At 43.4% G+C, this 16,245-nt stretch overlaps 1 protein-coding gene across 6 annotated transcripts in view; it reads right to left on the bottom strand.

Annotated features, from left to right (window-relative positions):
* The window catches only part of ZNF827 (zinc finger protein 827), a 172,670-nt gene that overhangs the window by 123,788 nt on the left and 32,637 nt on the right, over positions 1–16,245 (bottom strand). For all 6 annotated transcript variants that reach the window (XM_058666793.1, XM_058666794.1, XM_058666797.1 and 3 more), the window contains exons 2-3: positions 14,165–15,214; positions 4,157–4,329 (exon numbers count right to left, since the gene is read on the bottom strand). In XM_058666793.1, coding sequence (XP_058522776.1) covers positions 4,157–4,329; positions 14,165–15,214 — 1,223 coding nt within the window. The remainder of the gene's footprint in view (positions 1–4,156; positions 4,330–14,164; positions 15,215–16,245) is intronic.

The raw sequence follows: 16,245 nt of genomic DNA, 5'->3' as shown, positions 1-16,245 counted from the left end.
CTAAGGTCAGAGTCCCATGAGACCTTGACAGGTGCTGCCAAAATAACCATGCCCAGGAAACCAGGTGGTAAAGGTCATGAGGCAGGGAGCTTCTGGCATCCCCAGAGCAGTGCTGTGGGGCAGATTCCATTTCAGAAGTGTCCTCAGATCTATTGACCTAGGAGAAGAGCTGAGCCAATCCAAGAACAGAAGCTCACTCTGGAAGCAGCTTCTGGAAGAAAAAAAAAAAAGGAAAAGACAGCACACGGACCCAAGGTCTCAAATGGAGAGGGAGCCTTGGAAAACTTGGGAGGAAGCTGTGTGTGTTGTCTTTGGGGCTGCTGTCCCACCAGCCCCTGGCCTTGTTCTAGTTAGTGACGAAAAACCTGAGAAGGTTGAAGTTTTGTGTTGGTGACCTGGGCACGTAAAATTTTTACAGGAGCTACAAGTTGCCAAAGGGAACTACACCAGGGCACTCCCAAAAGTTCGTGGAAAATGGAATGATAAGGTTAAAGTTAATTGGGGCAGAAAAAGAAGGAGACATAGGTAACATTCCTGCATGGTTTCTATAGTTCTTCCCTGTACCACAATTGGCAGTTGACAGAGATTTTAGCTCTACCTCCCGTGGTCATCTCTCCCTGTCTCTGTTCCAAGAGGAACACTCTGCTGTTAGGTTTTTATCCTTTTCAGCCTGACTCTTTAGTCCTTTTCAGTTCACTAACATGATGTGCTAATCTAAATGCCCAGAAGTCATTCTCTACAGGCCACGAGGAGGGATCAACATGCTCTCTGGCCACTTCACAACCTGCAGCCCCTACCTGGCACTGCTCCAACTTTAACAGTCCTGGCAGCAGTCCAGAGCCAGGGGATTTCAGACTTTGGGGAAGTATCTACTCCATGGCCTTCAGGAACCAGGCTAGGCAGGCAGTGCGCCCTAACAGCGAAAGCTCCATGCAAGGCAGACCCAAGACCTCAGAGCCCAGCGCCCTGACTCTTGTCCAGTTTCTTGCTGTTACTTTTCCCCAGTGTTCTTTATCTTAGCAGTTCTTTCTGTTCAATTTTTTGCTTATGCATTACACATTTAATTCCTGTGTGCTCACTCATCCAGGAAAGTTGTAAAAGACTTAATGGAACGCTCCAACAATCCTGAGGAAGCTGCAAGCATTGAGCAGCTCTTTCTTCAGCTGGTCATAAAAACATTTGCACAATATATTATAGAGGAGAGGTTGACTTCAACAATGCACAGTGCTAGGCACGTAGTAGGAATACAATATGGGCAGGCACTGTATTCACTGAACAGACAAGTAGAATGGCAGCCTCCCTAAGCAAATCTACCTAATCACTAGAGAAGAAGTCACATCAGCATGGCAGTGCTTATTTCTGAATGACGGGACTAAGAGTGAAATGTATATTTTATTTGTTACAGTTTTTCTAAATTCCCAGCACTCAGGAAATATCACAAAAAGAGAAGAAGATCTAGAGTATCTTAAGCCATTTCCTTATTTCTAAAGGCAAACATGAATGTTCAAATGTTGGAGGGTATATTTACAATAATAGCTACATTTATTGAATGTTGTGTCTGCGCTGGGCACCATATGGAGTGCATTATCTTATTTAACTCTCATAACAACTCCACATGATAAACTGTATGATTATTGTTTGTGTTAGTGGAAGCACAGTTTTTGAAAAGGTGAAATGACTTATTCTAAAAGTCCCACAGTTTCTAAGTGTGGAACCAGGATTTTAGTTCAAGTTTTTCTGACCACAGAGCTGGACATCTTAACCTTGGCTCTGTGGCCCTCACCTTGCAAGCAGTCCATACACACAACAGCGTAGCCTTTATGCTTCTGTAGGGACTATGCATGCCAGATTTAATGCAATGAAAACAGGTCCAATTAAAATAAAATCATGAGTGATTTGATCTTGAGGAAAAGGGTGCCAGGTGAGGTGAACAGCATGAAAAAGAAAGTACGGTGTTTGATGACATTGAACTTGGATGAGCCTCTCACACACTTCTTTCATCAGAAGCTTGAGTCACAACTCAACAGGTGAGGACCCCAGGAGTTTGAATAAAGTGGTAATTTCACACAACTGCTTTATTGTACTGGTTATTGATTTGTTCTGAAAGCATTCGAAGACCCCATGACCTGCAGAGCCCTCGCGGCTCTCATCTGTTACGCTGTGAAGGCCAACTGTCCACATCATCAAGGCACCCCACTCAGCTCCGGGCAGTTTCAGGGTCAGCAGTTCCCGCTATTGAAAACCCAACCCTTTTTTCCCCCCGTGGGTTTATAAATAGGTTGTTTTAAGTGACCCTGAGCTGAAACCAAGCTTACAAGGTGTCGGGCTAGATGCAAGTTTTCTGCTCACTGAAGCTTTAAATTCACCAGACTTGATTTCTAAACATTGCCTAGGACATCGCAGGAACTTAAACAAGCGTGACTCTTAAAGGCCTTTCTTGTGAAGTCCCATCCTCTTCATGAAATGCAGTTCTGCACGCTTAAAGCATGAGTTTTTACTTTGGAAAGAGGGGAGAAGGGAGGAGGAGGGCTAAATTAAAACTGAAGCAAGATCACTCCAATCCAGCCAACAGAACTCCTGATGAAATGGATTCTGAAGAGGAAGGGCACGCTCCTCCCAGGAGAAAAAGGCAAATGATAGAAAACAAATGACATCATGGATTTAATGTTTTTCCAATCTTCTAAAGCCGGGAACAGTTATATCTGGTCAGACTTTGGTAGACCTGGAGTTCTTAATAATAATGACGGATCTGTTTGGGGAATTAGACCTCAAGATTTTGAAATCAGCTGCTATCTTAAGTATATAGCCTGTGTGTCCTACAACATGAAAGAACACACTTGATAAGCAGTATCAGCAGCCAAATCACACAGAAAGGACAAATGAAAACATAATTATTCCTATCATTAAGACATTCAATGATAGCTTTAAAATGAATAAAATGGGGTTGGCTCAATGGCTCAACTGGCTAATCCTTCACCTGCAAGCACCAGCATCCCATATATGTGCCAGATTGTGTCCCGTTTATTCCACTTCCCCTGATTCAGCTCCCTGCTTATGGCCCGGGAAAGCAGAGGAAGATGGCTCAAGTCCTTGGGATCCTGCACCCGTGTGGGATATTGTGTTGCAGCTACCTGGAGAATGAACTGATGGATGGAAGATGATTCTGTCTCTCCTTCTCTCTGTAAATCTGCCTTTCCAATAAAAAGAATCTTTTATTAAAAAAAGATAAAATAAATGAATGACCTCCACCAAACACCTGCTCACATCCTCTTCTTATACACCAGCGACAGCTCTTCCAAATGCTATTGTCCCAGTTGAGAAGATGAGGAAACTGGGTAAACTCACACAAGGCTACCTAGTTAGCAAAGTACACAATAAAACCAAAATTCGGGTCTATGAAATTGAAAAGCTCATGCTCTTCTGGCTTCCTGAGTTCCTTCTTACATTTGAGACTAAACTCTTAGGGTCAATGTCTGCTAAAAAGGCTTCTATCAGAGTAGGTTTCATTTCCTCTCAGGTATGAGTGACACATAGATGCTGGTCAGCGTGCTACATGACTAAGGCAGGTACAAGTTCCTCAACTGCTGTTAACAGGACACTGAAAATGGTGACCTTGGATGCGTGGCAAACGGAAACGTGGGAATACAATGGACCAAACACTGACAGATTCAAAGAGTGCTCTCAGTCTGTTCTGAGAAACAAACCTGGCTCCCCTGAACCCTCCCACAGGAATAAAGGGTCTCTGGGTAGAACTTGAGCCTTTCCAGGAAGGCTGGTAGGCCCAAGAACCCTCTCTCTCTGGCCATCAACATAGTGGCTTTTCCTGGATTTGGTTTGTTTCTCCCCATTTCCTGCTCCAGAAATGCTTGACAGAAGCAAGGACAGGTTAAGCTGTTGCTCCCCTGTGGGAAAGGACAATTCTACACTAAGTAATAGACTTCAGATCCTTAAGATACAAGGGCACCAATACCTACAAAGGGGACCCTTGCCAGCGTCCTTCCGCTGTGAATTCTACTTGGCCACACTGTGCGCTGCCCTGCACATGCTCCACTGGTGGTGCCCTCTTTCAGCTGAGAAGTATCCAGCACCGTACCATGTGCACAGGTGCCCTGGCTGCACTTGCCTTCTGAGTGAAGTGGGTCCCCGGGTGGCTTACCTTCATGTGGGATTTGAGATTGTCCTTGCGAGCACACCGGAATGGACAGAGCGGACACTGATGGCTTTTTAAGCCTGTGTGAATCACCATGTGTCGCTTCCAATAACTCTTCCTTTTTATAACCAAACCACATATTGGACACTGGAAAGGCTTCCCGCTTTCCTCTTCAGAGGCTTGGAAGAAGGAGAAAGAAACATTAAGGAAAACAAAAAGGTACTTTGCACATTCATTGCAGTAAGAGTGCTTCGAAGGTCTTTTTCTTTGCAATACCAAGATTTTATCCCTGCGAAGCTTTGTGATTCATTCTCCTTAAGTAGGAACCCGCATTCACCAAATATCTCCCATTTGGGTCCTGTTTTCCAACGAGGTAGATTCATTGGGCCACCCTGTGAAAGTCTGCCTTCCCAAGGCCATCCATTACCTTGGAAACGTTCCCAAAAGGACTTCCCTTGGCTTGGCCCTCCTTATGTGTGGGCACCACACACAGCCAAAAGATCCTGAACCCAGAGGCTTTGCTTCTTGAGGGAAAGTCACAGACCTGATTCTATATCTGAGCTCCTCAATTTGAAAAAGCAAGAAATAAAGACAAAACAAGTGGGGCAGAATACCACAGTTCTTCACTGAAAATCAAACAGCTGTGGTCAACCTCACACCCTGGGCTCCAGTGGACACACATTTCCGGATCCCTTCTGCGGACTTGTTAGCTGGGCTTGAGCAGATGCTGCTGCCAATCGAGCCATTGGGGGAGGAAGGGGGTCTTAAAGTCAAGGTGTGTCACTGTGCTGTTTCCATCCCTCTGGCACTAATGGTTGGTGCTGTCTCCTGTGCGATGAAGTCAACCTCCTGTGCACTGCCTTGGGAAGATCTGCACCAGACCACCACACATGATTCAATTTTTCTGGAATACAAACAAATCTATGCCCTCCTTGAAGCACAAGACTCAAAAGGCAACGATCTCTGGAGCCACATTGTATTGCTAAACTTGCATTGCTCCATGCTACCTGAACTCCTGCGATTTGGAGAAATAAAGAATAAACGCTAGTGGATATGAAGATTTAGACAGTTTTTTCTTCATCAGGAGAAATCAGAAATTGTTTCTGACCTGTTTAAAGGAGTTGTGATACATTCATAAAATATAAGAAGTGAGCTTGTAAAATGAGCAAAGTCTATACAGATGCTGATATGAAAACATGTCCAAAATATTAGAGTTACTGGACAAAGCAAAATACAAAACCATGGGTCCAGGGTGATTCTACTTTTTGCTTCCTAAAACAAGAGAACCAATGGCTGCTAAAAGTATTCGGTGAAAGACAGACAGAGAATGGTTGTAAAAGATGGATCAAGCTGACAACACGTAAAACCCTTGATGAGTATCATCACTACAAGCAGAACGTCGTGAGCCTTCTGATGCGCCATGGGTGAAATAGCCTTATACAATTTTAATCAAGTCTTTATATAACTGCAGTTTATTGGAAACACAGGTGATCAGAAAAAAAGTGTGAAACATGTCATGGGGATGGAATCAGCCAAATCTAGTGTGTGGGAATTCCCCAAGACAAGTGACCCAGTTTCTTTGACACAAATGGCATTTCCAAAAGGGAAGGGATTATGGATAAAAAAAAAAAAGAGAGAGGAGAGACAGAGACTTAAGGAATACATGAAACAAATTTAAGCTGTGACGCTTACCTGATTCTGAAGAAAACTATTTTAAAAAATTACAATAATTAAGGAAATGCTATTAAATCCAGCTAGTCCATAAAATCATATTCTTGTTAGATGCAACAAGGGTACTGTGGGCATTTTATTTTAAAGTCCTTACTTCTTTATCTGTTACAGATGTGTGTGTGTGTGTGTGTGTGTGTGTAAGTGTGTGTGTGTACTCATAAGCAAACAGGTGTGATAACTGGGATTTGCTTTCAAATATTTGAGAGAAAAAAAGGACAGTGTAGGAAGAATGGTATGACTAAATGAAAACTGATATCCTTTTAATTGCAAGAACACTTTCTGGAATCATACCCAAGAAGCTCCTAAGCAGCTGTGGTTAAAAGATTTGGGGATTGAAAAGGAGTCCGGGGAGAAAACTTGTGTTTTCATATTATATTCTTCCGTACTATTTGAATTTTTTAAATGTGTGGCTTGTTTTTTACCATTTAAGAGAAAATCTTCCCGAGTATATACTTTAAAATAATCTCATTATTTATTTATTGAGCTGATTGGGTTTTTATATACAAAGAATCACTTAAACTAATGGATGGAACCCCAAAAGGTTAAAGCAGTTTAAAGATGCAGTTCCACTAATACAGGTGTAAGTGATGTGGGGAGCAGGTGTTTGTCCCAACCATTAAGATGCCACTTGAGAAGACCAAATCCCCTATCAGGACGACTGGTTTTTAGCTACGTGCTAACACCCCTGGAAGGCAGCAGATGATGATTCGAGTGAGTCCCTTTCACCCACATGGGAAATCTAAAATGAGTTTCTGGCTTTAGCCTGGCCCAGCCCTGGCTGTTACAGGTGTTTAGAGGATAAAACAGCAGATATAAAACACTTTCTCCCCATTTCAAATAAACAAATGAAGTGATAATGGTTAACTTTACTACGCAACTTGAGAAAGACTGATCCAGCTAAAAATAAATCCTTCAAATCTGAAAATTCTACCTAGGGAAAATTCTTACACTACTGTGACAGTGTATCACAACTATTTGCTATCGTGATGGGCGAGGGGGAGCACTGAGTATCCTTTTACTTTGTGATCACTCCTCGCATAGACCTACAGGCAAGTGTGCTGGTTAACCTCCTGCAGCTTTCTTGCTATTTGTTTTTGCTGGCTGCTTCTACTGATCTGGAGCGCTGGTCCCAATTTTGCTTCTCATCTCTCCTTCCTTGCCATCTCCTCCACCCTGGAACCTTGCTCACACAAAGACCACACACCAGTGAACAGCAGATCTGAGAGGAAGGACTGAGTCAGGGCTCAGTGGGGTTATTGTCACATGCCAGAGCAGGCGGGGTGATGCTGTGCAGTTTGGGTTGTAAGGACATCAAAAGTAATCAGACAGACACAAACAGGCTGCCACTGCTCCTTCGTCTTCAGCAGGTGGTTCTCACGTTTGAAATCTGAAAATGCCTTATTTGTTAGAAATGTATAGGATCGAGGAGGAAAAACTAAGATAACCTCTTCTGGTCAGACAATTCATGATTCACTATAGAAAGTAATTTAAAAAGAAAAGGAACTGGAGTGAGACTCTAGGTAAGCCACTTCTTAGGACAAATTGAAGCACTGGTTCTTTAAATCTTGGCTGCTCCACTTCCAGTAGGCTTCCTGCAGATGGGCCTGGGAAGGCAACAGATGAGGGTCAAAGTACCTGGATCCCTTCCGCCCTAGTGGGAAACCAGGATAGAGTTTCAGGTTCCCAGATTCTGCCTGGCCTATCCCAGCACCACCCACCACAGAGACTTGAAGAATGAACCAGCACATGTATCTCTCTCTCTTTTTCATGCATACATACACACTGGGAGTGACCAAGCAGACAAAGATTCTTCTCTGTCACTCTGCCTTTTAATAAATTAATAAATTTTCAAATTAAAAAAATTAGCTGAAATCTAGCACCTTGCCCTGTCTAAAATGTGATCAGTGTGCCTCCTCTTCTTTTTAAAACCCCAGTCCCCATCTTAATCATTGATTCTGTGTTTCATATGTGCTGACAGAGCACACTCCATTCAACCCAGAATAGTAGTTTATGCTTTGTCAGTGTTCACTGATACCCACATGTATATGAATCACGCAAATCGAGATGCGCTCAAATTGAATGAAGAAAAAAAATTTAGAAGTCTCACAATGAAGGGAGACTAGATACTATAAATGTGACCAAGCAGCTATAACTGCTATCACAAAATAAAATAAAAATAAAAACAAAAAAATTAGGGTCCAATGTAGCAGTGAAGCAAGCTAATCCATTACCTGTGGTGCTGGCATCCCACATGGGAGGCCAGTTCAAGACTTGGCTGCCCCACTTCCAATCCAGCTTCCTGCTTAATGGTCTAGGAAAGCAGTGGAGGATGGATGGCTCAAGTCCTTGAGTTCCTGCACTATTGTGGGAGACCCAGAAGAAGCTCCTGGCTCCCTGCTACAAATTGGACCAGCTCCGACTGTGACAGCCATTTGGGAAGTAAACCAGTAGATGGAAGATCACTCTCTGTCTCTGCAATTCCACCTTCCAAATAAAAATAAAATAAATCCTTAAAAATATAAGTTTTTTAAAAAGTTTAACTTCATGTCAAGAAAAGAAGATAGACCCCCAACAAGAAAAATAATCACAGTAAAATGACGAGTTTTCAAATTTGGCCAGTAAGCTCTGCTGGTAACATTTGCATCTTTCTGCAGTCAAGAAAGCATTTCACATTTTAGTAGGACACCCTCCATGTCTACAGGGGTTGCTAATGACATTAGAGCGGGCGGGGGGGGGGGGGTCAGGATGCACTCTATTTTGTATGCCAAACTATTTTCAGGGAACTGACAGCTGTACATTTCACTCTAATTTAGAGCCTAAGGAAACATGACCACATCCGCAAAATGAACCACACGTTCTTGCAGCAATACAGAAGGCAGTGGTCATAATTTTACTTAGTTCACAAGCGCCTGACAGATATCTTCCTCCAAGTAAATAACTAGTTAGTAGTTAGTGTCACTGCAAGCAGAACTCAATTACACCAAATTCAAGAAGACCCGGTGGGATGGAGAGCTGCCACTTGGCTCCTTCGCGGACAGCATATTCTCTTCATGGACACTAACACTATTGAAACAAAAGGAATAATGAACGTGCGCAGAATGCCGTTCCCCCAGTCAATGGAAGCTATACGTAGTAAGAGACATTCCAGCAATAGGAAAGATGACAAACTCTGAACAGACCCTTGGAGGCAGAAAACTCTGTCTTTCAATAAAGGCAGCAGAGCAAATGCAAATCTAAATAACTGAATCACACAATAAATGCACAGCTCAGGGCTGGGCCCAACGTGGTAGTTTGTCATTGGAGCCACTGGGAAGGGACGGAAGGGTGCTTTGTGCTGTTGGGCTGCTATCTGGCTCAGCCTAAGGCTCATGGCCACATTAGCTCAGGAGAAACAGACGGAAGAGAGGAGAGAAGACAGTGCAGCAGGGAAATGGCTCGGACAGAGCCTGGACGTCTTTATTCACCTATGTGTCTGGTACCCAGGAGAGCACCAGCTTCAACATACGACTCAATAAATGTATGTTAGACTTCAAGGAAAATAAGTGAAAAGGGTTGGAAAAAATGAAACAAGGTCTGGAAATGGAAGGAAATGCTGTTAGCAAGGAAGAGGGCTGCTAGCAAGCCCCAATGGAACTAGTGTTGGACTAAGATTGCATGCTTAGCATAAACAAGTACACGCCACACACGTCTTCAGTGACTGGATGGATAAGCAGGTACATGCCATGTACTTATCCCCAGCTACTTCCAAAAATTAACTTCAAGCAGCATGCATGAAAAATTCACAGTGTGCGCCTACATCATTAACAAAGTACAATGATATATGTTGAACTATTTATGACAGACAAGACCTGCCTAAAGAAAGGCAGGCTTGAGAGTAAATTTTAAGAAACCACACATGTAATTCAAAAATACAGGGGAAAAAATGTTTTCTGTGAGCTAGTTGCTTAAAAAGAGTGAAGAAATAAGAAGTAAAAGCAAGGAGTTTTAAAGCAAGAGGGAACCTTAGAAACACAGGCCAGCTCAGTTTACAGATGAGGAAACTGAACTGAGCTGAGATGCCTGAAGGCCTGGTGCACAGCAGTGTGAGAATCAACCTCAGCTGCCCGTCTGCTGTTCCACCTCATGGTCTACACATAAATCCCCTAAGTGACTGAAAGAAAACGATGCTAGGCTAAAAACATAAAGAACCCAGATTATCTGCTTTAACTCAGGGCTACATCTTTTTAAATCAATGTAATTCTTTTGTAGATTTTTGAAAGAAGCAATTTTCCATTGTTAGTCCCTCAGTGGAAATCTGCAGCAAGCCAGGGTAATTTGCAAATGGGTGGTTTCTGCCACAGACCTTACCAAATGCAAACAAGGAACTCAACATGCCAGGTGACTCGAGTGGGCATCCATAGTATCCCGGCTTTGGATCTATTCACATGACTGGACTGACCCCTCTCCTTTCCCTCCTAACAATTTACATGGCCTTAACATCCTTTAGAAACAAGTCTTGGGCATGTCTCTGAAATGTACTTAAGGACAGCAACCGTAACAACAAACACTAAGTTGTTATTGTGGTTGACTTGATCAATACATCTTTTAACAGCTAATTAGCATTCAATAAAACTAATAGACATGCAATAGCTACAGCCAGCCCAAGATTATGTCACTGGGAAAAAAATTATGACTGAAATCAGGGACAGTTCTGAATTTGGGCTGGAAAGCGAATTTTCTAAGCAAGTTCATGCATTTGATCATTTTCAGACTAAGGGTATCATCACTATGAACTTGATGGGGGTGTCAGAGGAGGTTATCTCCCTCTCTGGGCTTCACGGACGTTACAGTCATTTAAATAGTATCATATACATATGAAAGACAACAGCTGGCTGAAATCCCCTGGGTTTGGCCCCAAGAAAGACTTTCAGCTCTCAGCTGTATGGCACCAGGTTGCTTCCAAGCCTTTAAAACTAGACTCAGTACAAGTAGAAGCTTTGGGGGTTCCTCTCTCTGGAACTCTCCCTTTTAATCGTTTCAACTGGGATCCTGGCATTCGGGGCCTCTTGTTGGTCTTCTACAGAAAACTTTGTCTTAAAAATAAAAACCATTTATTTTATTCTTAGCTGCCACAGCACAGTAGCTTCAAAGAGAATTGAGTCAATGTGTGACATTTATCTTTATAGCAAATGGACATCATCTTCCCTCTCTCGTGTCCCCTTTCAGAGCAGTGGTGTTGCATGTGCTGGGGATACAGGGTCACATGAAAGAAACCTTCTCTACCCTCTCCCCCCGCAAATCCCCAAGTCACATCTCTCTTGCAGGGCAAAAAGGCTATCCAGTGGTGGACTTCTTAAGGAATTAAATACACCATGACCTGGCAACAACGGATTTCTGTTCAGAAAAGAAGAATAAGGCCAGACCTGAAAGACACTTTTCCCCCCATGGTTTGGACTTCTCTTGACCTAAAGAAGGTCAAAGAAATGCTGGTGTCTAAATTGCTCATGACAGGATTAGCTTTTCCAGCACACATCTCTTTCTATACCCTTTTTGCAACATTTGGGGAAAATAACTTTTGAAAAATCTAAGCCCTGTTTGAAATCAGACGGCATATAGCTTAAATTTGTGTGTGTGTGGGGGGGGGGGTTGTTAGTTTGTGTGTTTTTGGTTGATTATTTGTTTATTGAAGTCATTGGCTAACAGAAACTCGTCCCTGTTGAGAGAAGCCAGTCTACCTATCCATTGTGAATTATATTATGATTTCCTCTAAGGTAACAGGGAAAAAATCATAATGAGCAAAGTTCAGAAACACGGGTGATGGCTTTCACCACGTTCCTATTTCGCACTTGACATGAAAGCAAGTTAAATCCCAATCCAGCTCCCAGGCTGCCCTGAAGCCAGCACACAGTGCCTGGAAGTGGGAGAGGTGAGAACAGATGGAGAAGGTTCATGCTTCCTTCCAGTCCTCAGATTCCAAGCACAGTGATCCTGAGTGTCACCAAATCATGTCTCCATTATACACAGTGAAGGAACTAGACATTCTGTGAATTTGTTCTTAACCCAGAACAGGTTAAGTCAGGCTGCCAGGAAAGGGCAGTTCTGATAGCTGAAACAGCACAGGCATCCTATGGTCCCAATTCCAATCCATGCACTAACAAACAGAACTCGGTTTTAGGAAGCTTCTACGTAGACACACTGGGTATTTTATTTTTTTAGTAAAAGAGGATAAGGGCTGTCATGTTTTTCTTTGCAAGTAATCTTTCTTCTTGCACAAATTTTTACAAAATAAATGATTTTTTAAATAATTACTCTGATATAGCTCTGCTTCATCATGCCTTGGATTGTGAACACAGATGTGTAGAACATGGGAGAGAAGCTTGAAGTACAAGCCAATGCTTTGTCTTCCTTGTTCTAATCTGAACATCTTGAACACGCTCTGGTTAAAATACTACGTGTTTCGCAACAGAATCAACAAAATTCAGTAAAAGGAAAATACAATTTTTTATATATCTCCCATATTAAAGTTGGTTGAGATGTCGGCATAGCATTAAACCAAAAAGATAACACATCTTTTTCCAAGGTTATATATCCTACAATCAAACAAAAAGTCTTTGTATCTCCAGAAGCTCATGACTTCCTTCTCATCTTTTTATGTGCAACAATTATGTACAACCATAGCCAGTTATGCCCAAGACTCCTTCACAATGACGAAGTCCCTATATTGTGCGGCCTTCAGTCAGTCACTTCTTTCCAGGTCTTTGGATAACTAAGGCTTATTATTAATCTCGGATGGGCTTTCTCAAGGAACTAATGTCCAGATGAATTTGTATGTAAACAATCATACATTTTCTCAGTAACTAGACACAGAGATTACTTACAAAACATTTTTATTTAGCCATACTCCTCTTTCTGCTGCTATCCCTTAGTGAAATTTCTGTTGCTTAGGAGAGCTTTATTCCATTGTAAAAATTATCCAGTTCCCTTGGTTCTTAATTTTAGCCATTTCTCTCCTTGTTTCACCAGATGGCAGGTGAGAAATGAAAAATGAAACGCAGAACTGATACACATTTCAGAGTCTCACTGACACTACACAAACGCTCAAGTGGAATGGTTTGGATTACTCAGAGTCACAAAAGCCCCAGCGATCTATCTTCTATTTTCTATCATGCTGTTTCCACAAACTGTAAAGTAATTATAAATACTGCATAGAGCTCACTCAACAATTGTAATGGAAATTGTCATAAAGGCAACAAAGGGATGTTAGTGATGATCGTTCAGTCACATATGTGCCATCCGGAGCACTCTCCATCAATAGTTGCTGCAGATGATCAAAGATTGGCTAGACATTCACAATGGCAGTGTTTACACTGATGAGGCCACACAGAGCCCACTCCTCGTTCCAGTCTGGCAGGAGATTCTAAAGAGACATTGGAAACCTACACATCCATCCAGCCCCAGGAATGTGTCTCTACCACACGCAATCCTGTACAGGACAGTACTGAACTGACTTTCCCCCCCAGTGGAACAACTGTGAAAGCCAAGGCTCTATACGACAGCGACTTCTCTCTTGGAAGGACTATCTCCACTAGAGACTTGTGACTCAGATTGTCCACATTCTTTCAAACTCTGATTGGATTTGAATCAAATAAAGCAACGACAAGAAAGGTTTTGAATATGTGTAAGGGACAATATTTTTTAGACTTCTTAGATGACAGGGAATTATGTTAGGATAGGGCAAATGAAAAAGCCTCAAATTTCACCAAAAAGAAAAAAAAAGTCATAAAAATGCTGGCAGCAAAGGATGTACGATGATAAATTAGGACAGAGCAGTTCTGATTACACAAAAGTCCATTTGTGATGGAGGCAGCAGGAGGGTGGACTGTCCCTTGTCCACTATTTCAAAAGCAGTGTGTTTTTTTCCTTCCTTGTTCAGGGAGTGCCACATGCTCCATGACAAAGATGCTTTGATCTTCCCCCATTAAATATACCTTGTATGGACCTAGCCTGAACTTGGTAAGAAAAAAAAATGCATATGAAAGGGAGGGAATACTGAACCGCTTTAAGATTATTCATTACCTTTCAAAAATGAAACTATTTGTGAAGCCTTTGCGTAACGCACACATGAAAGACGGCTGTGCTGCTTACTTGAAGTATTTTGTTGTGTTTGCTTTATTTTTTTTTTCACCCATGCCTCAGATCAGAAGAGAACCCCAAACGGAAAAGTCGATGAATAAGACACGGCAGTGGACATTTAAAAAAGAAAAACACACTTTCAGATGATGATTGAAAGAAAAGATGCCATACCTGAGTTGGAGGGCTTGGACACTCTCCCCTTAGCAACTGGGAGTAACAATAATTCCAAGGATTGCGGCGGTGGCGGCGGTGGTGGAGGTGGTGGCGGAGGTGGCGGGGTCACTTTCTCAAGCTTCTTCTCCGAAGGCGGTGGAGGGAGAGGATCATCAGGCAACAGGGACGACTTCTCAGCCAGAAGGCTGCCGGCGGCCCTTGCCGCAACCTCTTTGAGAAGGGCTGCCGAGGAGGTCATGGAGGCCAGGGAAAGGAAGGAGCTGGCAGGAGGCGGGTGCTCCTGACCGGGGGTCAAGCTTCTCTCGCTGACCTTCTTGGACAGAGCTGCCAAGGTAGAGCTGGCGGACTGGGAGCTGAATGGGGAGGAGAAGGACTCAAAGCGCAGGGTGTCCTCTGTCCTGCTGAGGGATTTATCCTGCAGCACAGCGTTGGCCGCAGCCTTCAGTTTGAGGATGGCTGAGTCTGGGGACAAGCCGCAGGTGGTGGTTGAGTTTGGCAACCACTTACCTTGATTCCATAGAAAACGGCTACTTGGAGTGTATTGGTCGTTCTGGTCCTGCTTCTCAGCCAACTTCCGGGCCAGAACACTGAGCTGTTGGGCATGGTGGGACGGAGGGGAAAAGGAGAGATTCGTGCTAACATTGACAGGGGACTCCACTCTGCCATTGGCCGTGGCTGTGGCCTCAAGTTTCAGGGAACCGGCCTCCAGCAGCCGCCTCAAGTTGCTGCTCAAGGGCTTGTTGGCACCTGGGGGGTCATCATCGCACAAAGACGACACTCCAGGCGAAGGGTGGTCCTGACATGGCAGGGAGTCTCTCAGGACCTCACCATCGAGGGCCACCAGCTCCAAGGTGTGGCTGCTGGGAGTCGCACTTCCCAAGGAGGTGTCCGGGGACGTGGACTGCTCCTGGATCCGGTCCTCCAGGGATAACTTATAGTTCTCCTGGACTTCCCCATAGGAGGCTTCTGACGGCGTCTCGGAAGAGTTTCCATACCAATGTTCTCCTTCACTGAGTTCTCCCTCGGCCTCTTCGTGCCTACTAACATCTAGGGGGAAATAAGAACATCAAGTTTACTCCCACAGTAGGCAATAAAAAACCCCAAAGATGCATACCCGTAGCTGCCGACCTGCCTTCTCTTCCCTCCTAACCCAAGAACTGAAGGAATGACAGACAGCAACATCATGAGATGGTCAGATATTGAATCAAACTGGCTTGGCAGAAACACACTACCCAGACAAGGGTAACAGCATCCCCCCACAGTGCATGCATGAGACCTTCCAATAATACTCCAGGTATGCTGCTTGGGAAAAGAGGGGAAGATGAGAATGTGTGAGACCAGAAGAGGCTGGATGAAAAAAAGGAGCTATTTGCCATTAAAAATGGAAGGAAGTTTGTTTGTTTTAAAGGAAAGAACAGCAGGATATCTTGAGTATTTTATCAGAATCTCGATTCCTGTCCTGGTGGCTCCGTTTTCCTGCTAATGCAGCCAGGAAAGCAGTAGCTGACATCCCAAGTACTTGGGCCCCTGTACCCATGTGAGAGGCCTGGATGGAGCTCTGGGCTCCTTGTTTCAGCCTGGCCCAGCCCTGGCTGCTGAGGTCTCTCAGGAAGTAAACTAGCAGGTGGAAGAACTCTATTTCTCTGTCTCTCCCCCTCTCTCTGTTATTCTGCCATCCAAATAAAAAATAATAAATCTTTTTTAAATATTAAAAAATTGAACGAGAGGTAGATTGGCCAAACAGGAAAACTCTGGCCATGAGATACAAATGGTGGGAAGCCACTTTGTTATTTTCTAACTCTAGGACCTGAGGCAAGGCACTTACTTGGCTTCAGAATCCATTTCTCCAACGTAAAATGCAATTCATTTTTCAAAAAAAGTTTGTAAACAATGTGGATGATTGTTGTATAACCCCCTTCCAACCACTGTTATGAGACCATGATTTGAAAACTGTCAAGCACTCTAGAAAATACAGATCTCATTAGCAACACCACCCCTATTACTGATAGCTTACCCAGACAATATCTCCTCCCCCGTTAAGCAAACTACTTAGCTTGAGAGTCTCCCATTCCAATCAT

This window comes from Ochotona princeps, chromosome 7 (assembly GCF_030435755.1).
Source record: "Ochotona princeps isolate mOchPri1 chromosome 7, mOchPri1.hap1, whole genome shotgun sequence".
NCBI classification, from domain to species: domain Eukaryota; kingdom Metazoa; phylum Chordata; class Mammalia; order Lagomorpha; family Ochotonidae; genus Ochotona; species Ochotona princeps.
The sequence above is the reverse complement of the archived record's forward strand: the minus strand, read 5'-3'. Positions and strand labels throughout refer to the sequence as shown.